Source organism: Sceloporus undulatus, chromosome 1, assembly GCF_019175285.1.
Source record: "Sceloporus undulatus isolate JIND9_A2432 ecotype Alabama chromosome 1, SceUnd_v1.1, whole genome shotgun sequence".
NCBI lineage: Eukaryota > Metazoa > Chordata > Lepidosauria > Squamata > Phrynosomatidae > Sceloporus > Sceloporus undulatus.
The window spans coordinates 297909617-297932952 of record NC_056522.1 but is presented as its reverse complement, the minus strand read 5'-3'; the positions used below and the strand labels follow the sequence as shown (position 1 = coordinate 297932952).

Here is a 23336-nt window from a genome sequence, read left to right as displayed (position 1 = left end):
CCTGTATTCCCTTCCAGGTTGCAGTGTAATTTAAATCAAAAAGGTCTGACGATTTGTTTGAAAACCAAATGCCCAAATATTTGATGGTATCCTTGATTTTACATCCCATTTTCTCTTCTAATGTCATACCTTCATTTTTATTAATGTTTTTTGTCAATAGCCATGTTTTATCTTTATTTAACTTAAAGCCAGCCAAATTACCAAAATTTTCCAATTCTTGTAGTAGAAACTCAATGCTTTTTAAAGGATTTTCCAAAACAATAACAAGATCATCAGCAAAAGCTTTCAATTTAATCTCATACCTCTTAATTCTTGTCCCTTTGATTTCAGAATTTTCTGTTATGGCGTTCAAAAGAACTTCCAAAATTGAAATAAATAACAGCGGAGACAAAGGGCAGCCCTGTCTTGTTCCTTTATCTATTATGAGTTCTAGGGATCTCATTCCATTGATTAGAAGATGTACTTTTTGAGTACCATAAATATGTTTTATGTTTCCTAAGAAGTTATCTCCAATTCCCATGCTCTTTAAAGTTTCTAACAAAAAAAGCCAGTTTACATTGTCAAACGCCTTTTCGGCATCAACAAAAATTAGCAATAATTTTTTTATCTTTGTTTAATTCATAATGCTCCAATAAATTTAGAATTGTTCCTGTATTATTTCTTATATACCTCTTAGGGATGAATCCACTCTGGTCTTCGTGAATTACGTTTGCTAATATCTTTTTAAGTCTATTGGACAAAATCATTGTTAAAATCTTATAATCTATATTTAATAGGGAAATGGGTCTATAATTAGATACATCCCTAGAATCTTTTCCCTCTTTGGGTATAAAGATGATTTCTGCATAAGACCAAGAATGAGGGATTCCTTCTAAAGGTATTTTATTTAACAACTCAAATAAATGGTCAATCAATTCCATTTTAAATGTTTTGTAAAATATGGCAGTGAGGCCATCTGGACCCAGGGCTTTATTTTCTTTTAGATTTTGAATTGCCAAAAGTATCTCAAGTTTTGTGATAGGTTCATCCAAAAAACTTGATTGCTCCTTATTCAATTTCGTAATGTTTTTATGATCCAAATATTTTCTAATTGTTTCGCTAGTTTTTAGATCTACGTTAGCTTCTTTAAATAATTTTGAATATTCCTGAAAAAAAAAAGATTGATGATCTCTTCTTGTTTTATCTTTTCCCCTTTATCCTTCATTTCTGTGATTAGTTTTTTTCCTTATCTTTACGCAGTTTATTTGCAAGCCACTTACTCGTCTTATTAGCTTGTTCAAAATAACGCTGTTTTGAACATTTTAATTTCTGTGCTAGTTCTACTGTTACTTGTTCTTGTAATTGTTTTTGTATTATTTTAATTTCTTCCTGGATTTTAATGTCTGTAGGGTTTTCGTCACGTTCAGATTCTTTTTTTTCCCAACTGTTCTCGTAGTTTGTTATATTTATCTATTTTCTTTTTTTTTTTATTTCTGTAGATCTTTCAATAAGAAAACCTCTTAACACCGATTTACAAGCATCCCAGATTAATTTCCTTGGCATTTCTTGTGTTATATTATTTTGAAAGTAGAATTTTATTTCTTTTTTCATTTTATCTACATATTTTTCATCATGCAAAATATATTCGTTTAGTCTCCAATTAGGTTTGTGTTTTGTTATAGCTATTCTCAATTCTATCAGGTTATGCTCAGAAATGTGTTTAGGGTGGATATCCATTTTATTTATATATTTTATTTATATAATTTAATAAGGATTTAGAAACGAAAAACATATCTATTCTAGATGAGGTCTGGTGTGGATAAGAAAAAAAAGTATAGCTTTTCATATTATCATACAAGTGTATCCAGACATCCTCTAAGGACAGTGTTTCCGTTAATTCAAAAAAAAATTCTTTGGTAATTTTTTGTCTTTGTTTTTATAGGACCTATCTCTCTCTGGCACCGTTACTCCATTAAAGTCCTCTGTCAAGATAATATTATCATTTATTGTGATCCTTAGATCTTTACTTAAATTTCTTTTAAAAAACCTTCTTTTCTCATTTGGAGCATATTGTTAATTAATATTTTTTTATCTGGTAAGTCAATTTCCACAATGTATATTTCTCTCACTGTCTTTACACACCTCTTAGCAATATATCTCTTGTTTTAAAGTAGCCACCCCACCTTTCCTTTGGTCAGTGGTAGGGTTAGAGTAAAATATTGACCCAATTTTGTTATGTATATATTTATTTCATTTCTTTAATTTTAATTTCCTGAAGACAAATAAAGTCAAATTTCTCTTTTTTAAAATATGAAAAATTGATTAAATTTGTTATTTAGCCCTTTCACATTCCAAGAACCTAATTTAAAGCTTGTTGTAATTTTACATCTGTTTGTTTCCTGAGTTCACTTCTTTTTCCTATTCCTAGTCTTTAGATTATTTTCATTCAGTCTCTCATTGCCTCTTTGTTTTCTCCTTTGTTTTTCTTCTGCTTTTTATAATTCTCATCTTTTACCTCCTCCAGTTCGTCCACAAGTAATTCATACTCTTTAGAATCTCTTCCTGACTCATCAGTAAGTTCTTGTGCTGATTCTTCCTTTTCGCTAGTTTGTTCTTCATAATCTTCTGGGTTTTTTTTAATATTGTGTCCTTGCTTTGTTAGTTTTCCCTCTTTGTCTTGTCTATTCCCACTCAAATTCCTTAAGAGATCATTAGGTTTCTCTACTTCTTGCTCTGTTTTTTTCTCTCTGACACTTTCCAAAAATTCCCTTGCTTTTTTTTGCAAGTTTATTACAAACCTTTTTTTTTTATGAAGAGAAGATAACTCCTTCCGTTTGTCCCCATTTGTATTTTATGCCTGTTTGTCTCAAATATTGAGTCAGTTTGGTGTATTCTCTCCTTTTTTGTAGAAATGAAGACAAAATATCTTTAAATATCATGATTTCATGGCCCTCTACATAAAGCTTCTTCTTATAATTCATATCTAAAATTAAGTCCCATACCCTCTCTCTTGTAAAATGAATTGAAATGTCTCTGGCTAATTTTCTATTTGTGGCAATCCTAGAATTTATTCTGTAAAGTTTATTGATTTCAAAGTCAAGCTGTTCCGTAGACCAATCAATAAATTGTGCAAGAACAGGAACTACTCTGATGCCTAAATTTTCATTATATTGTTCGGGAAGACCTCTTATCTTGAGGGCTCTTTCTCATAAACGTAATTCAACTGAGTTTTTGAAACTTTCTTCTAGTTGTTGTGATTTTTCCAGTGATGTCATCTGATTTTCTAGTTTTTTGTTTTCTCATCAATATCTAACACTTTTTTGTTTGTTTCTTTCAATTCAGCTGTTATCTTATAAAAGTTTTCTTTGAAATCATGTAATTCTTTTTGTATTTCCGTTTTAATTTCCTCTTTCCAGTCCTTTATTTCAGATCTTATCTCCACTCTTATTTCTTCTCTGATGTCTTCTCTTAATTTCTTTGTTTCTTCTAGTAGTAATTTGTTTGTATTAGAACTATCATCTGCCAATGTTTGTAAATTGTTAATTGACTCCATTATTTTCCTTTAGATATACACTATAACTTTCCCTTTACCAAGGTAGATGAAGGGATTAATAGGTAGTTTTAACAGAAAAAACAAAAAACAAAACTATTCTTAATCTAGGAGGGTAAAGATTTCCCCAGCCCTTAAAAATAGTATAGCTCCCTTTGTGTACGAGCAAAAAAGACAAAACAGAAAAATCAAGGTCTTATATCAATACCGTAACAATAACAAAGCTTACTCATATCAACATCTCCTTTTAAACCCCACCTCTTGAGCATTGGAGAATTGATTCTTTCATGAATTAATCTGTAGCCTTTTAAGATATTATTTGTTTTTGTAGGATCTTTGGCCCTAGAGGGCCTTGGAACTGCTGCTGCAGAGGCTTCCTCCACTCCACCCCTCAGGAACTCTGGGAAGGGAGCTGGGCTTGCTGCTATTGTAGCCTCCTTGGCCCTAGGAGGCCTTGGAACTGCTGCTGCTGTTGTTGCTGCTGGCTGCTGCAGAGGCTTCCTCCACTCCACCCCTCAGGAACTCCCAACTTCCGTTATTTTCAATGTGGCAGGCCCCCGTGGCCCACACCCATTCAAGCCTATGGGACTTGAATATAGGTGAGTTTCCATTTTCGCAGTGGGGTCAGGAACGGATCCCCCATAAAAACAGATGACCGTTCTTATGATTAGCAATCAGAAAGCTTAACATACATCCAGGGGAGGATAAGGTAACTATTTTACCTAATTCATTTAACTGAATTAATTGAATTATGCTCCTAATCAGAGAAACTAGCTGATCATGCCAAACTTCAACTATGTACATTTTGATAATGAATAAGTTTGTTATTTTCCCATATTTTAACTGGGCCCCAGATAATCATTTTAAAGTTTTTAGCCCCTTTTGAAGAAAGCAATAATACAGCATGGTTCTGAAGTTTGCAATCCATGATCAGCCATTCTTCATTGATTGGAAGAACAGGAACTCAGTAACAGAGTGTATGCATTGCTTACAAAATACCCCAGGATCAATCTCCAGCACCACCACATGGGGAGGGGGAGAGAAGACTTGTCTAAAATGCTAGAGAACCAATGCTGCACGGATTAACACACTAAATACCACATAGTTTTGTTTTCCAAACATTCATTCTGAACTCCACCAATTAGAAGGTTGTCTCTTTATTTCAATGACAAAGGTTCAAAACAAACTGCAGAAATTATCTAGTTTGAGACCGCTTTACCTGCCCTGGTCCAGGAAATTCTGGGAACTGTACTTTTGTGAGGCATTTAGCCTTCTCTGTCAGAGAGCACTGGTGCCACAATAAACTACAATTCCCAAGATCAAAAGGGAAAATGTTTCCTGCACTGGATCTGGATTTCTCAGGTGTTGGGTAGAAACCAGGATTTATTTATTTATTTGGTTGATTTTCCAGATATTTTCTGAGATGCAGTGACAGAAGTCTGAGTAACCAAAGTGAGGACTATGAGGAGCTTTTTTCATCCCAGATCCAAACTAGTTATGTGACTCAATGAAAACTTTGTGTCCTAGGCTTCTGACAAAATCACAGTCAACTCTACCAAACAGTGTATTGGGAAAACCAGATAATTACAAGAATCAATACAGCTTTTCCTTCCACTTAATTTTAAGAAAATCTGCCTTCCAACACTGTAATCAATATCATTTTTGGATATTCCACTTAAAGAAACTGAACTACAGTATATACATGACTATAAGTCGATCTCATGTCTAACTCCACAGCAAGTTTTGGGGTCAAAATAATGGATTTTCATATGACCCGTGCATAAATTGAGAGTAAAATTTATGAGCAAGAGCAGGACAGGATGTGCTCTTGCTTTTCACCAGGGGAGTAGTGTCCTTTTTAAATATAAAAGTACAGTATTTGCACTGACCCGTGGATAAGTCAACCCAGGTTTTTTAAATCCATTTTTTGACTAGAATTTCTAGACTTATACATGGGTATATGCAATACTCAATATAAATGAATTTAAATATAAGAGTTCTGATAAGAAGGGAAAGTAACATAACATCTGCCTGAAAAGTTCTATATCTATGGCCTCAAGTACTGTGAAGTCGAAGGCTTTCATGGCTAGCATCCATAGTTTTTTGTGGGTTTTTCGGGCTATATGGCCATATTCTAGAAGAGTTTCTAGAAGAATCTTCAGATGCCAGCCACAGATGCTGGCAAAATGTCAGAAATAAACTCTTCTAGAACATGGTCAAATAGCCTGAAAAACCCACAAAAAGCTTCAAGTACTCTGTATTTTACTATCACCATCAGAATATCTAAAGAGCTAAAACTCATGTTCTTTATCTGCATATCTCATCTTTTCACTTTTATCATTCTCCTTTTTTTCTGTTCATAGATTATGTCTTCCCAGAAAGTCAAAAATTTTCCCCAAGAATAATTCACAAAAGTAAAAGCTATCTAGAAATAATGATGTATAGTACCTGCCTGAACATTCATTTGACTGGCAATATGAAAATTACAAGTATTACAAATGCCAAGTCCATCTCATATGATTAGAGCATGTCTTTCCTCCTACAGAGAAAAATATAAAGCTATGAAAAAATAAGACCCACCAGGAAGAGAGGAAGAAGCTGAACAATCCATTCAGCCTTTCATTCTGCATCAAATTCATTGTCAAAATAGTGGAAGTCATACTGATAGACCCCATAAGAATTGCATCAGGCATTGCCCAAATGAATTCCCATTTCCCTGCTACAGTAGTAAAGGCCAAGATAGAAAAGAAATGTGGTGAAGACCAACATTAACCTTCTCAAAAAAAAAAAAAAAAAAAAAAAAAAGTGGAAATTCACAGCCAAAAGAAAAATCAGCCCATTTTTGTATATTTACAAAGATAAAAATCACTAAACTGAAAAGAACACATGGTAATTTGAGTTCAGGGTGGAAGAAGGTGCGAAATTCAGTTTTAATCAAGTACCCATATCAGGCAACACCAACTGTCACAGGATGACAGTAAAATCACTAGAGTCAATGACTGGATCCTGGATTACAACTTGAATGCTCTAGAACAGCAATTTGTCAATGTCCCATGAGGGGTAGAATTAGGCTAAGAATTAGGCAACCCTATATATTCATCTGTACAACCCCGGGAGTTTTTAAAATAAAGAATGCAACAGAAAGAACCTATACTAACACTGATGGTTGAATGGAAATATTGTTTGACATCCTTCCCAATCTGGTGCCCTCCAGATATTGTCATTTTCAGTTCCTATGAACCCTCAATACTGGGCCTTCATTAGGGCTTAATGGAGAATAGTACTGCACATCTGGCAAGGAACAGTTGATGGCTCATTCAGACTCTGTGACTTATTTGCATTCTGAGCTTGTGGAAAATATATACGGTCAGCCTTACATATCCACAGATTCATTATATCCATGGATTTAAGCATCCACAGATTGAAAATATACATATATTTAATTGGACTTGAACATCCATGGATTTTCGTATCCACGGGGGGGGGGGGGTACTGAAACCAAACCCCAATGGATACCAAGGACCCACCATATATTTTCAAGGAATATGTGGGTTTTTTTTTAGCATATCTCAAACAGGAAGTAAACATACTGCTTGTCCTCTGTGACAAGACTTCAAAACATGATCTAATGACCAACACAGAGAGCTGTGCATCTTCAATCCCAGCATTTCATGCATTGATATTCAGAAGTCATACATGCATCTCCCTAATAACCACAGTACTCATAGTTTCACTTACCCATGTCTGAAAAAAAAATATCTCTAGGCAGTTTCTAGGTCTTCCAGTGTGATTCTACAGTATGCTTCTGGTGGAGATTGACCACAGAGTCATGTTGGAAGATCTAGGAATTGTCTCTCTAGGAATCTGTAGCCTTCCAGCACAGTTCTATGGGCAACTTCACCAGAAGTCATTATTTTCAACAGAGTTCACTATTATCTGCAGTTTCACATTTCTACAGTAACTCTTGGAATGTATCCCTAATGGGCATGGGGGTCATAATGTAACCCCATCTGCAATGGTATTTCCACACACTTTAAACAAAGTAAAGGTAGCTGGTAGGCAAGGGGGAAAGCAAGTAAGTGAGCTTACCTGGTTTCTTCATCTGCACTCTGCAAAAGAAAAGCACACACACATACACAAGCAAAAAAAAACATATGTTGAGATCAGTAAATGTTGATTTTCATCTTTAGATTATTGTAAGTAATATATAACAGATATGTATTTATTTATTGAATTTATATCCCACCTTTCTCCCAAAATGGAATTCAAGGTGGCTTAAAATAATATTTAAAAGCTCCAGCTAAAACAGTAATTTACAGATGTTAAAAAGACATTAAATCTCAATATTATTAAAAATGTTATTAAAGACAGCTAAACAGACTAAAAACACATAGAACACATTTAAAACACAGTTTCAATAAAATATTACTTATTTATACAGAGAGAGAGAGAACATCACTTTATACATATACTACAGCACCATAATTAAAATTCAAAGGCCTGCCTAAGCAAAAATATCTTCACCTGCTGGCAAAAAAGAGAGCAGAGAGGAGGCCAACTGGACCTCCCATGGAAAGGAGTTCCACAGCCACTGAGAAGGCTCTCTTCTCACCAACCGCACCTGTGAAGGTGGTGAGACTTAGAGGAAGCCCTCCCTTCACATCTTATCACACTAGTTTTAATAAGGAGATGCATATAAGAAGATAGTCTGGGCCCAAGCCACGTAAGGCCTCAAAGGTAAAAACTAGCACTTTGAATTCTGACCAGCAATGGACCAGTAGCCAATGCAGCTGTTTCTCATAGGAGAGTCACATGATCCTGCCCTGGTCAACAGCCTGGCCACAGAATTTTGGACCTGCTGAAGTTTCCTAACAGTTTCCAAACACAGATCCATGTGGAATGTGTTACAGCAGTCCAAATGGGATGTAATCAAGGCATGTGTCACCACAGCCAGATTTGACTTCTCAAGAACTAGTTTTAACAATGCAAATGCACTCCTGGATGCAGTTGAAATGTGGGCATCCAAGCTCAGATCTGAGTCCAAAAGCACACCCAAGTGTAGAAGCTGAGATTTCATGGGACGTGTAACCCCATCCACCACAGGTTGAATCCCTATTCCCTGATCTTCCTTCTGACTGACCAGAAACACCTCTGTCTTGTCTGGATTAGGTTTCTATTTGTTCACCCTCATCCAGTCTATTACTGACAGCAGGAACTGGTGAAGAAACAGCTATCTTGGAGTGCGGTAGAAAGGAGAGATAAGAGTTGTGTGTCATCACAGCATACTCATAACACCAAGTCCTAAAACTCCAGATAACCTCTCCTAGTGATTTCATGTAAATATTAAACAGCACTGGGGTCAGAATGAAGCCCTAAGGGACACCACAGGATAGTGGCCAGGGTCTCAAAAATGCATTCCCCAGCACCACCTTCTGGGGTTGCGCCTTTAAGAGGCCAGAGTCATTGTAAAACAGTGTTCCCCAAGACCTATCTCAGAGAGGTGACCCAAAAGGGTACCATGGTCAGTGAAAGCCTCTGAGAAGTCCAGCAGAAACAACAGGGACACACTGCCCCATCTAGTTCCCTACAGAGGTAACCTGTCTCTGTTCCATAGCCAGGCCTGAAGCCAGACTGAAATGAATCTAGATACATAAAGAGTCTGCTGTCTAATGATGAAAGAGAGATTCTGCCCTGTTAACAGAAATCATCATCATTAGATTTAATGCTACAGGCTCTACTTGACCAGAAGGGCACAATGAACAGCTCATTTATTATACTGGACTTGCAGCAGTAATAACAGTATCTCCACAAGGAACATCTCTGCCCTCATCAGCTAAGCATACTTTAGTCCTTCACACCAGATTCTCAGGTCATTCCGGCCAGATGGGAATGGCTCAGGATTGCTGCTTGTTGATGATAACATCTTCCCATCCTGCTACCATGCCGACAGTTGACAACACTTATCAGGTGCTTGGGCTGGCAGATGGTATGTAATTGCAAAAGACCCTAATGGTACCTAGCCATTCATATTATGTGTTTGTCTATATGCCATGGTGCTTGAATAATGAATAGCTACAATTCCAAACACATTCATCTGGTTGCACACTGCTTTTGCATAAAGCTTGTAAATGGAAGACAATGCACAGGTGTTAAAATGCTGTGGCAAAGAAAGACGCAAGCCCAGTGCTCACTAGAGTGCCTAACTCTGAGCAGAGCAGTAAAAACATTTTGTATCACATTCTGAGAGAGAGTAAAGGGCACTGCAATAATCAATTCTATGTAAATACCACTGTGGAGTCATGCAAGTAATATTTTCTCTTCTGCATAGAAAAGGGCAACATTAAGAAAGCTCAGAAAGCTGCTTGCTTTGAGTGTCTAATCAGAAGATGCAGAATATAAACTTTGGTTAGTACTGAAATTTAATCAAATTTATTTAACTAGACATAAAACCATTATGTATGACATTATTCGTCAAATATATCTGTTGTCATTGCTTTCTCAGATTATTTACCACTGGTAAACAACTGGTACTTTAAAGGTAACCTTAAATAAGCATTGCATGGACAGCTTGGCAGCATATTGGTAACACAGAGTTTAAGATTCAGTGGTGCTCTGAAAGCATAATGTTCCAGATTTAAACCTTGCTATCTAAAGTTGAAACAATTTCAGATAGCAGGCCTCAGAAAAGACTTTTTCCTCTAGACACCTTGAAGAGCAAATGCCAATCACAGAAGATAACACTGACTAAAATAAACAAATGATATGGTACTGCAAAAAGTATTGTACAAGATAATTCCATATACTGTATTCATAAGATTCAGGGCCAAACATCTCACCAGCATCTCACCTCCTTTATAATAGCCTAAGGTGGCTTACAGACTGCCCAAAAAGGGCGGTCTGCCGCCGCCTCCATTTCCGTCGCTGGAAAGCCTCAGCCTCCAAATGGGGAGGCTTCCCGGCGGCGGAAAAAGAAGCCGCAAAAGTGGTTTCTTTTTGTGTCACGCTTGCGACACACGAGTGCACAAATGGCACACTCGTGATGTTGCAAGCACAGGGGGACGTGCGGACGCTAAGCATCCGGCATGTAAAAATGGCGGTGCCCATGTGTATAGGGTGCTGCCATTTTTACAACCCCATCACGTGCAAGGGGTAAGGCCAGTATGGACGCTAGGTCCTCGGCCAACCCCTAGCACGTGATGGGGGTGTATTAAAGGCCCATCTAGAACGGGCCTAAGTTTGGAAAATACAGACTTTAGAACATAGTGCTAGAACAGTACTATTTCTTTCTCTAATTTCTTTCATGAAAATTCATCATTGAGATTAGAAATGAGGCACATACTCAGCAGAATGGCAACCATGTTATTTTAAGGTCAAAAGTGTATTTACATGGCTGATCCTCAATAATGAAGAAATTACTGCATTCAGAAGTATATTCAATATTATATTTAACACAAGTTGTTTCCATCCCTATCTATTCTTGCTTGAATTGCAGTTCTGTTTAAATTAATTCTTCTGTTTATTGGTTCTAGCACTATACCTATGGCACAGCAACTTTGACACTCACTATTTCTTGTATTATTTTAAGACGAAAAGGTATACTGCCTCACACAATTCATGATTAGCTTATGGAATTCACTACAACAAGACATTATAGCAGGGATGGGCAAATGCAGAAGACCTAGAGGCCACCTGCCCTATTTTCAACCATCACCCTTGGACAACCATGGGCGGCACCCACTCTTCTTCATAAAACCACTAGTGACTAAAAGGTTATGTCTACATTTTTTTGTAAATAAATAAGGTGCATGGTGATATGTTTACTAAGAGAACAGCATCCCTGGAAGCTTCTGAGGGTGCAATTCTCTATTTTTTGTCACAAAGTAGCAAGGGGAGGCTCAGTACTGTCTCCTATGCTTTTAAACACCTACATGAAGCCTCTGGGGGAAATCATCCAGAGTTTTGGAGTTGAGGGCCATCAGGACGCTGATGATACCTAGCTCTATCTTACTTTTGTAACTGATGTCAAGGTGGCTGTGGAGGTTCTTCATCATGGCCTGGCTGCGGGCGAATAAACAGGCTTAATCTAGACAGGTTCTGTTGCTCAATAGGACAGCAAACTTGAAGTTGGGGTTACAAACTGCTCTGGATGGGGTTGCTTCCTCTCTGCAAGCTTGAGGTTGCTCTTGGATCCCTGGAAAGCCATTTGGCTGCTTTGGCCATGAGTCGCTTTGCCCAAGTGTGTTTGGTGCAGTAGCTATCACCTTTACTAGGGAAGACTAAGCTGATCACAGTGGTGAGTAGACTACTACAGTGGGCCCTCCACATTCACTGGGTTTAGGGGCACAGGACCCCCATGAATGTGGAAAACCCACATTCTAAGAGTGTTTTAAGAGGCAGCAGTTTTGTCTAGTTGTGTGTGTATGATTATGATTGTGATTCTGTGAAAAAGACATCAAAGAAATGAAATTTCATTGAATGGAATATATGAGAATTCCATTTAAAAACAAACAAACAAACAGTGAGATTGGTTTTTTCTGTATTGTGTTTCCTCTTTTTCTGTTCAAGATGATGTAACGATTCCTCACCACCTCACAATTCTTTCCTTCTTTGTGACTCAACACCCCTTTGGGTTTTTAAAGGTCAGTAGTGTGGATGGATGTTAAATCACAGGCCAAGTGGATAGTTAAACAATAATAAAAGTTTATTTTAACACAGCATAGCCAAAGGTAACTTTGACATGAAGTTGTTACTATGTCTTCTTTTGTTACATATATATAAAAATCTGGTTTTAACTTTCCAATAATTACTCAGCCGCACAGGCTATACTATCACTCAAGAAGTTATGTAACCCAAACCCCTCTTCCTGAGTCTGGCTACATTGAGTCTCTCCTCTCTAGACTCTCCAGAACTAATACTGTCCCTCTCTGGACCTAACAGACCCTTCCTTGGTCTATTATCAAAATACTGTTCCCTCAGTCTCTAATCCTATCTCCCCCACTGAACTCCAGCTTCATCCCTCAGGATTCCAAACCCTAACTGACTCAACCCAACTGCCAAGCGGAATGTTCAAACTCCTCAGCCAGCACCTGATTGGCTAGTGGATCTCTGGCTTCTGATTGGCTGGTTTGTAAGTCAGTTTGTCACACACTCCCCCCTTTAATAAGTTCATTGACACACATAACCAAACGGTTATATGGGCCAAGGAACTCTCAGTTATAAATTATACTTACCCATTATATATAACATTATACAAACAATAGGTAAACATCATCACTATATACATATATATTTCACTTATATACATTATCATATCAACCTGTTTACAAACCTTGTCTCTTTTCTTTTACCTCTCTTCAAATTGTCTAGAGCAGGGGTCGGCAACCTCCGGCCCGCGGGCTGGATGCGGCCCATGGAGGCCTGCTGCCTGGCCCCCGGGTGCTGTTGCCGCCGCCGTCGCCGCAGCCGCCCGTAACAGCTCTTCGCCGCTCTGGGCGCCGCCATTTTGTCGCCCAAAATGGCAGCGCCCAGAGCGGCGAAAAGCCGTGATGGGCAGAGGCGGCGGCAGCGGCGGCGGGCCTTTAGGAGGCCCGCTGCCATCCCTGGGGCCCTCCAGGAGGGCTCCGAGGGCGGCAGGGAGCCTCCTGGGGGCCCTTTGCCATCCCTAGGGCCCTCCAGGAGGGCTCCGAGGGTGGTAGGGGGCCTCCTGGGGGTCCTTTGCCATCGCTGGGGCCCTCCAGGAGGGCTCCGACGGCGGCAGGGGGCCTCTGGGAGGCCCGGTGCCGTCGCTGGGGCCCTCCAGGGGGCCCTCCAGCGCTGGCGGCCCCCACCAGCTTTTTTGCCAGTCTCTGATGGGGCCTGGGGCCCCGTCAGGGGCCAGCAAAGATGGCGAGACCTGGCCCCCACAGGGTGGAAGCTCCGCCCCCGGCACACGGCCCCGCCCCAGAGGGTGGAAGCTCCACCCCCCGCACGTGGCCCTGCCCCGGAAAGTTGAAGCTCCACCCCCGGCTTCGGCCCCCCAGTCGCCTGAGGGACACCAACCCGGCCCCCGGCTCAAAAAGGTTGCCTACCCCTGGTCTAGAGAGACCATCAGTCACTATATTTTCCTTACCCTTGACCTACTGAATAGCGAAGTCAAAGTCCTGTAACATAAGACTCCATCGTAATAACTTGCTGTTATTTCCCCATGTTCTATTTAACCAACAATAGGGAGAGTGATCTGTTCTGATCACGAACTTTCTTCTCCACAAATATGGCTTAAGTTTATTTACAGCCCACACTATAGCCAAACATTTTTTTTTCTATTGTGGCTAAGTGTCTTTCTCCAGGTAGGAGTTTCTTACTTATATATAAGATCGGATGGATCTGACCCTCTTCCCCTTCTTGGCTTAACACGGCACCCAGACCAACATTAGAGGCATCCGTAGTAACTATGAAAGCCTTGGTGTAATCCGGAGCCATGGTCATCAGGCGTTTTTATTCAGTGAACGCACTATCACATCTTTCTGACCAGAGAACTTTAGCAGGCTTTTTGGTTAAATCGGATAACAGGTTGGCAATACTGCTAAAAATTGGAATGAACTTCCTGTAGTATCCTGCCAATCCCAGGAATGACCGCACACCTTTTTTTGAAGTAGGGATGGGCCAGTTATCTATGGCTTCTACTTTAGAAGTTTCTGCCTTGATGGTCCCGCCACCCACAATATAGCCTAAATATTGGCTCTCTCTTTTCCCTACGTGACACTTTGAACTTTTGACAGTCATTCCACTCTCTTTCAGTTTCTCCAGTGCTTTAGTGAGATGTTGTATATATTCCCCCCAAGAGTTACTGAAGATACTGATATCATCGATGTAGGCTACCACACAATGTTTTAATCCTGCTAAAATGTTGTCCACCAATCTTTGGAAGGTGGAGGATGTGTTCTTTAACCCAAATGGCAACACTGTAAATTCATATAATCCCTTATGTGTAATAAAGGCAGTTTTTAACAGGTCTTTAGGGCACATAGGCACTTGCCAATATCCCTTAGTCAGATCCAGGGTGGTGATATACTGAGCCCGTCCCATCTTTTGAATTAGATCCTCGGATCTGGGCATAGGATAGGCGTCAGTTTGGGTGACTTTGTTTAACCGTCTATAATTTACACAAAACCTAATAGTATGATCGGGTTTTTCCACCAAAACTACCGGAGATGTCCAAGGACTCTGTGATGGTACAGTAATCCCCACCGTTAACATTGTATCAATTTTATCACTTATGTTATCTGCTAAAGGTCCTGTAACACGGTACAGAGAAGTAGCAATACGTGTTGCTTCTCCTGTGTGGATATGATGGACTATCCCATTTATTCTCCCTGGCATATCTGAAAAGATGCTCTTAAACTTTGTTAACACCTGCATTGCTTCTTTTCGTTGTTGAGGAGTGAGAGAAGGGTCAAGAGTAATCACTTGTATCTTTTCTTTTCCCCCATTCTCCTGTCTCCAACTGGGAATGGCAATCTCATCATTCTCAGTCTCTTTAACCACGTATAATACTATATTTTCTCTCCTGTGATAGGGCTTTAACATATTCACGTGTACAAACTTACACCCCATCTTTTCCCCCAAGTCCACTATATAGTTTATGTCATTGATTTTCTCTGTCACTTGAAATGGACCGGACCAGGCATATTGTAGTTTGTTTCCTCTTGTTGTTCGCATAAGTAAAACTTCATCTCCCAGCAGAAACTCTCTGACTCGAGCCTTTTTATCATACCATGACTTCTGTCAACCTTGTGCCGTCTTTACGTTTTCCACAGCGCTTCGTAATGCTAGATTGAGGGGTGTCATCAAGTTTTGGATCTAGGATACCACATCTTCTGGCTCTCTTTCAACTGTATTTTCTCACTCGTGTCTAAGAAGGTTTAAAGGTCCTTGTAAATTACGTCCAAACATTAGCTCGAATGGACTGAATCCTAAGCTTTCTTGTGGGACTTCACGATAGGCAAATAATAAATGTTGTAACTTGAGGTCCCAATCTCGTGGGTTTTCTGTGGTATATGCTTTAATCATGTTGACCAGTGTCCCATTAAATTTTTCTACTAATCCATTCCCTTAATAATAATAAATAAAAATTTTATTTATATACCTCCCTTCTTAGAATCAGGGCGGTGCACAACAGATATACAACAATACAACAATCCAACTATACAAAATTGGTTAAAACAATTCAATAAAAATAATAAAATTCATAAAATTGTGGGTGATAAGTTGATGTGGTCAAAGGTTTAACCCCACAGACCTCCCATAGTTTTTGTATCAACTTGGAAGTAAAAGGACTTCCCAAATCTGAGATGATCTCACTGGGAAATCCTAGTCTACCAAAAATGTCTATTAAAAGTGTTGGCCACTGTTAGGGTCTCCATATTTCTCAGAGCCACTGCCTCTGGATATCTTGTAGCATAGTCTATCAGCGTCAGAATGTATCTCTTTCCTCTCTGGGTTGCCTGTGGTAATGGACCCACAATGTCTATGCCTATCCGGTGGCTATACTATCACTCAAGAAATTAGGTAACCCAAACCCCTCTTTCTGAGTCTGGCTACACTGAGTCTCTCCTCTCTAGACTCTCCAGAACTAATACTGTCCCTCTCTGGACCTAACAGACCCTTCCTTGGTCTATTATCAAAATACTGTTCCCTCAGTCTCTAATCCTATCTCCCCCACTGAACTCCAGCTTCATCCCTCAGGATTCCAAACCCTAACTGACTCAACCCAACTGCCAAGCGGAATGTTCAAACTCCTCAGCCAGCACCTGATTGGCTAGTGGATCTCTGGCTTCTGATTGGCTGGTTTGTAAGTCAGTTTGTCACAGATGGTAATTTCAAAATTTGTCCCTCTGGTGCTGGCACCAATACACTGAGATAGTAAATACAGTACAAATGTGGTTAATGTGTTCGTTCCCCTCTGCATCTACAGACTTCTATATATAGAAGAACAGCCACTTCATTTCCATGTTGTAGAGGAAGTCTCATCTATCATCACTGATGATGTTCTAAGAATCCTCTCTTGGGAACACACTTCAGCATACTCCATACCCTAGTGGATATGCTATTGTGGTTGGGAGAGCATGGAAGACAGCTGTCCTAGGGTACAAACTGATGTAACATCTGTAAGAAAAAAGGAATTTCCTCCCTTCCTCTGGGAAAGAAGGTAGCAACAGGGAAATTAATTTGGAGAATCTATAGGGTAAATTCAAACAAAAGTAATATGGATAGGAAATTAGATGGGGTAATTGCTCTTAAATCTCTTTAGTTAACCAGGTTGTTTCCTCTATAAAGTTGCTGCATTGCAACAGCAAATGTAGGTTCAGAAAAAACAGATTTGCATTTTGAGACTCCTAACCACACATCCACCCATCATATGTCTGCAGCCAATTCATTTGTCTTCACCCAACATTTCCAGTGCCACACATTCAATTTTTGAAGGAATCTGGCTCTCAGGAAAGATTACTAGCACCTTTGCCCTGTTTGTCTCCAGGATCTAATAGAATAATAAAGGAAAATATGATCCTCTTCCCAGACTCCTTGTCATATTTTCTGCATCTAAAAATGAGCCATTTTTTCTCAAAAGTCTTCTATGTGCAGAATTTTTTTGTGTACATATATAATAAGTAATGTGTTATAAGGCCCAGTTTCTTGTTGTAAGGTTTCTGATTGAGAGAGTGCTGTAGCTTGGACAGTGATGATCAATGGGAATATGTTATTGTGCATGGTTTTAATTTGTTAGTGGCAGGGTATCTGTCAGCACACACAGTAACTGTATATATTCTGTGTGAAGTTAAAGGCTTTCATGGCCAGCATCCATAGTGTTTTGTGGGTTTTTCAGGCTATGTGGCCATGTTCTAGAAGAGTTTATTCCTGATGTCTCGCCAGCATCTGTGCTGGCATCTTCTCAGGAATAAGCTCTTCTAGAACATGGCCACATAGCCCTAAAAACCCACAAAAAACTATGTATGTATTCTGTTATACACAGTAACTCTACAGCCAATGTGTGGCACTTCCGACGTTGTTGGGTCGCATCTCCAGTCATTCTACACCATTAACTAGGCTGGCTAGTTTCAATCCAACATCTGGAGGGCCAGAAATTCCCACAAACAAAACTACTTTTTTTTCTCTCAACCCTGCCAGGCCTCACTGGTGGGAGTGACTTAGAAGCACAGGCATGTCTCATGGCACCCATTGTTTTCTGAAAGCACCAGCTATTTATGTTTATCGTTACATTTCTGTACTGTACCTTTCAAGACACTGAAGAACTTCAGTTTCTTTCAGGCCAAAGATAACCTGAAGAAGGTCAATGTGGAATTATCACTGCATGACTGACTAACAGAGCTCGTGGGCTGCTCAGTATTTCTTTATGTGTCTCTTTAGATCAGGAGTCACCATTCATGTCTTCAAGAGTCTAGAGAAAGAGAAATCCTCACACACAATGATCACTACAAGTAATTTGCTTTCTGACAGTAAAAAGATTTCTGTGATCTAAAAAAAGCTCAACAGTGTCACCATCTTTCTGTCAAACATCAACAGTTCCCTTTCCCAAGACAAGTGAATCAAAAGGTACTGAATGGATTTAACCTTTGCTCAAAGCAGAACAAAAACAAAACAATCACAATTTGAATTCAAGCTCCTTCTTAACCTAGTTTCTTGAAGTTATAATTGGTACAACTTCTAGAAAGTGACTGAAGTTTTTGGTAGGTTAAATTTATTTCTTTGAGAGAAGTGTCAAAAAAGACTCTTAGATGAGAGCAGAACCAAAAACAAACCTTTGACTTGCAAACCTATGTTGTGAAAGTGCAGGCTTTCTATGAGAACAAAACAAAACAAACCCCCAGATGATTCTCATAGCAAAAACATACTTTGTTCTTTGTATCTAATTCAGTGGGTACTTTTATTTCATATTATTCTTTAAATAATAAGACAACACATGATATCACTTTTAGTAACGACTTAAATATACTGACAAGATTAGCATGAAATAGTATGACAACAAGAGCAAGAGGCAGATAAGTAATTGCTTTAAAGTTAGAATTCAAAGATATAGCCATGTTAGTCTGTAGAATCAGTACATAGAGAGATCTTGTAGCACCTTTGAGCAATTTCTTTCTATCAGTTAGTCTCAAAGGTGCTACCAGATCTCTCTACGTATTGCTTTAAAGTTATTTTGGTTTTTTGTACCAAGTAGCCAAAACAGTGGTAGATTTAAATCATTTTATATTCTGTACGTAATGGTCTCATTGGAGGGGACAGGAGTACCTCTTTAAATGACATTGTCCTTTAGAGCCACTGAATCCATTAGATTTCTCTACATGTTGACTCACCATTCAATAACTTAAAGAATGGATCTAGCCACACTGTTTCACTTCATTTGTTTCAAAATGTGGTATCACAGGCCTCCTGAGTTTGGATACTCATTTGTACATTTTACTGAGCCAAAACCTGGACCTCTGCCCTGAGCTCTTGCACAACTGGCACCAACCCCGAGAAATGTGTACCTCTGCTCCATGTTCCCAATTAATATTCTGGAGTATATCTGTGCATTAGGTATGCAGATGTGATCACTCCCTATTCCCATATTCATTCCGTACCCTTCAAGCTGGCTTTTACATTATCAAAAATATTTATGAAGATAATTTTAACTGACAACTGAGGATGTGAAGGCCCATCAAAATGGTCAAATTCAGAATACACGATTTTCCCCGCAACCCTCTTTTTTTCCTTGTAAACTTTTAAAAAGCTGTTTATGAAATATTTTCTTTTAGAATGAATAAAATATTTAACACAAAATGTTAATTTTCTTCTGTTTCAGACAAATGTTACCTCTAAATACTATGTATCAAGTAGATTTTAATGTAAAAATACATACAGTATATCACTGCAATTCCTGGTCTTAGTTTCTTATTGTTATTGTTATTATTATTATGGGAATTTAAGTTATAGTCAAAACCATAAAGAATGCGCTGGACTAGGCATGGCTGCCTTAGACTGTAAGTTCTTGGCATGTGGCTGTACAAAGCACCTAAGGCTGATTTTTCAGACTCCAGTCTCTCCCAATGCTCTCCTGCTGGAAAAAAACCCAGCAAAATGTCTACAAGAGTGGTAGCAACAAGGTAGCAACCAATGCTGGGAGATACAAACATCTGACAAGTTAAGATGGAGGGACTTGACAGTTTGACTCTAAATGAAAATATAGGTGTGGCAGATATATTAAAAATCTGGTTGAACAGAGATGTTCACTAAAAATATAATTATTGCTAGATCTATAAAAAAAAATCAGAGAGATTTTGTGAATGTTTTTTTGTGTGTCCAAACCAGCAAATCCAATTAACTATGAAGCTTAACAGTAAGTAACTCCTCTATAAAATCAATATGGATGGAAATACTGAGTCCCAAAAAATAGTAAGGCAAGGAAACTTGGGAACATCCACTAATTCTCATTACTCTAACTGGAACTTGAGAAGTTAATAGAAATCAGGGAAGTAGCCAACTCAATTTGAATAAGTATACAGTCCGGTAATAACAAGACTACAGTTTCTACACAAACTTTAGAACAACTGGCCAGGGAACAGACTAGAAGGGAGTAGTATCTCAGCTTAAACCTACAAAACAACTAGGGTCTGGCATCAGATAGAATTATTGTGAAGCTTCTTGGACACTTTAACTAACATGCTATCAAATTTACCTTCCTAAGCAAATTGATAGTTGCCCCAACATAACACCAGTAGCTGACAAGTATACCCACAAGTAGTTCCCGATCCCATTTTCCCATTAACTGAAGCACATGATATCTCTTGAAAGAAAGGCACTGGTTTCATGTTCATCCAGTACAAAATGCACCTTGCCATGACCCAATCATGGCAAATTCAAATTGTCTGACCCAATCTTGTTTCCCTCTTACATCTAGATCCAACAAAATTCTACAATAGAAGCTCCCCAAAATTATAACCATTGATTAAGAAACCAAATCTAGGAGGCTGTCAGTGTCATTAACTAGCTAAAGTCAAGAAAGGCATAAATCCGAGATTACTTCCTTTAAAATATGAAATTTGGGCTCACATTACAAAAATAAAAACAAACACAAACTCTGTGAAAATATGAGGAAAGAGCAGGAAACCAGAGAGGTAGCTAGAATGTTAGAAGACAAAGGGGTGAAAGAAAGATAGGAAAAGACTAAAGGCTGGGTTTTCTGTTCACACAATGGCCAACCAGTTGTCTATAGGAAGCCCATAAGCACAAGTGGAAATGAACCCCTCTGTCTCATTTTGCCACTACCTGAGATACAGTACTAAATTGCCTCTGATAGAGATGATATGGGCCTAAATACCCTAAAGGCACTAGATCTTTTCTGATCTTGGAAGCTAAGCAGGATCACTCCTGGTTAGAAGTTCAATGGGAGACTACCAACAATTCAAAGGCTATATTTCAGAGGATGAAACTGGTAAAACCACCTCTGAGTATTCCTCAACTATGAAACCCTATGAAATTTATGGAGTTAGCACAAGTTGACAGGTGACATGAAAGCACATACATACACATTGGAAGTGAAATACTGGCTAGCAGACAGTGACGGTCCTAACCTTTATGAATTTATCTAACCCCCTTTTAAAGTAATTCAGTTTTGCAGAAATCACTACATCTTATGGCAGCAAATTCAAAGTTTACCTCTGTACTGTCAATTACTTCCTTTAAGAGCTCTCGTGACACAGTGGTTAAATGCCTGTACTGCAGCCACTCACTCACAAACCATAAGGTTACAAGTTCAATACCAGCGAAAGGGCTCAAGCTCGACTCAGGCTTGCATTCTTCCGAGGTCGCTAAAATGAGTAGCCAGTTTGTTGGGGTCAATTACCTTATACTTTGTAAACCGCTTAGGGAGTGCTTAAGTGCACTGATAAATGGTATAGAAATGCACTTGCTATTGCTATTTAAGTAATTTCCCACCATTCTACTTCAGCGGATGATTCTGGGTTGTAGGATAATGTGAAAGGAAGAGGTTCTTTCTATCCTTTTTCTCCTTGCATACATAATTTTATACACTTCTAGGGAGATTACAGAGAGGCTAAAAATATTTGTGTGGTTTAGCGGGCAGACATATGAAAGATAGTGCCTGACACCCTTCATTTTCAAGGGGCTACTGAAAAACACAATGCAAAAATTATCAAAGCTAAATTTCTGACACTGACAATTCACAAACTAGTAAGTCACCAGTCCAGACAGTATACTTCCTGGAGTTCATAAAGAACATAAATGTGAAAAAAGATGGCTGCCACCAGTCACGTGTCCAGGATGGCCGCCGCCATGAGGGAGGACCACGTGGGAAGGCGGAGCGGCAACCTCCGTGACCGGCAGGGATCCGGTTACAGACCCTGGAGTCCGGACTTCACCAGGGACGATTGGGCTCGCCCAGATGAGGCCTGGTGAGGGCTGGAGGACCAGTCGGGGATCCACCACGCTTGGTGGCCAGGAGAGTTTGGCCCATAAAGCCCTTGGGAGGAGAATGATGATGCTGATCCCTTAAGCTCTGGGAGCCCCCGCTGAGAGGGGAGGCAGCACCAAGGGTCTCAGGGCCAAGTCCCACTTGGGCAGAGGAGGGGGAGCCACCGAGAGCTCCAACAGGAGCCAGCTGATGACCGCTGGCTGATCTTGGGCCAGGTAGGATGCCCCTAAGCTATGAGGCAGCTTCCTGGGCAAAAATTGCCCTAATGAAGGCTGTGAAGTCGGGCAACTCTCTAAGGGCCTGGAAGGGGAAGGCTGTACTCACCTCTGCTTCCCCCTGCTTTGTTCCCAAACAAAATCACACAACTGAGCCACCTATCTGAGTATTGTTGACAATGACTGAAAGCAGCTCCCCAGTCTTTCCTGATCTATTTAGATACACCAAGGATCAAACCTGGAACTTTCTGTATGTAAAACTCTTATCAGGGGATTGAAGTTCCTTCATGGACTCCATTTTTTTAAAAATCAGTGATGTACAAAGGATAAATCAACCAATGGACTCCAAACTCAGAAGCCATATGTATCTTTATTTTATGGGCATTATTTGAAGCTAGGTAAAAAAGTTTTTAAAAACACAACTCCCAGAATCCCCCAACTGTTATGGCAAGTGGCCATGCTAGCTGGGAAGTTTTTGAGTTGTAAGCCAAAAAGGTAAATTTTCCAAGTTCTAGTGCTATACTACTCACGTCTGTTTTGTAAACTCCATAGGCATCTGGTTGGCCACTGTAGTAACAAAATGTCTCATCTACAGGGTCACAATGAGTCAAGATTGATATGAGGGTAGATAACAACAACAACAGCAGCAACAAGATAGGCTGATGGTCTAAACCAGTGGTTCCCAACCTGTGGGTCGGGACCCCTTTGGGGGTCGAATGACCCTTTCATGGGGGTCGCATAAGACCACTGGAAAACATCTCATTTACAGTTATGAAGTAGCAATGAAAATAATTTCATGGGTTTGGGTCACCACAACATGAGGAACTGTATTAAAGGGTCGCGGCATTAGGAAGGTTGGGAACCACTGGTCTAAACGAGCAGTTTTTCTTGCACACTTAATCAAGTTCAGAATGCATTAATCCAACTATTTGGTTTCACAATGGATAAAATAGAGCTATAAAAAATAGAAGAGGACAGCCATAATGATTAGGGAGCTAGAAAACTTTTTGTAAGCTAAAAGGCTATTTAAGATTAGGTAGAAGATAATAGGGGGTGGCAACACTGGGGATTTACAGAATTTCAAATGACATGGTGAAAGAAAGGGTTTTTCCTTCCCTCCTCATAA

At 39.4% G+C, this 23336-nt stretch overlaps 1 protein-coding gene across 5 annotated transcripts in view; it reads right to left on the bottom strand.

The window, feature by feature from the left end:
• The window catches only part of TRIM44 (tripartite motif containing 44), a 197973-nt gene that overhangs the window by 119695 nt on the left and 54942 nt on the right, over positions 1–23336 (bottom strand). For 4 of the 5 annotated variants that reach the window (XR_006105016.1, XM_042479225.1, XM_042479195.1 and 1 more), the window contains one exon: positions 7619–7638. The exons of the other annotated variant lie outside the window; for it this stretch is intronic. Coding sequence is in view for 3 of the 4 variants with exons in the window: in XM_042479225.1 (XP_042335159.1) it covers positions 7619–7638 (20 nt within the window). In the remaining variant the exon portion in view is untranslated. The remainder of the gene's footprint in view (positions 1–7618; positions 7639–23336) is intronic. 5 annotated transcript variants of the gene reach the window in all.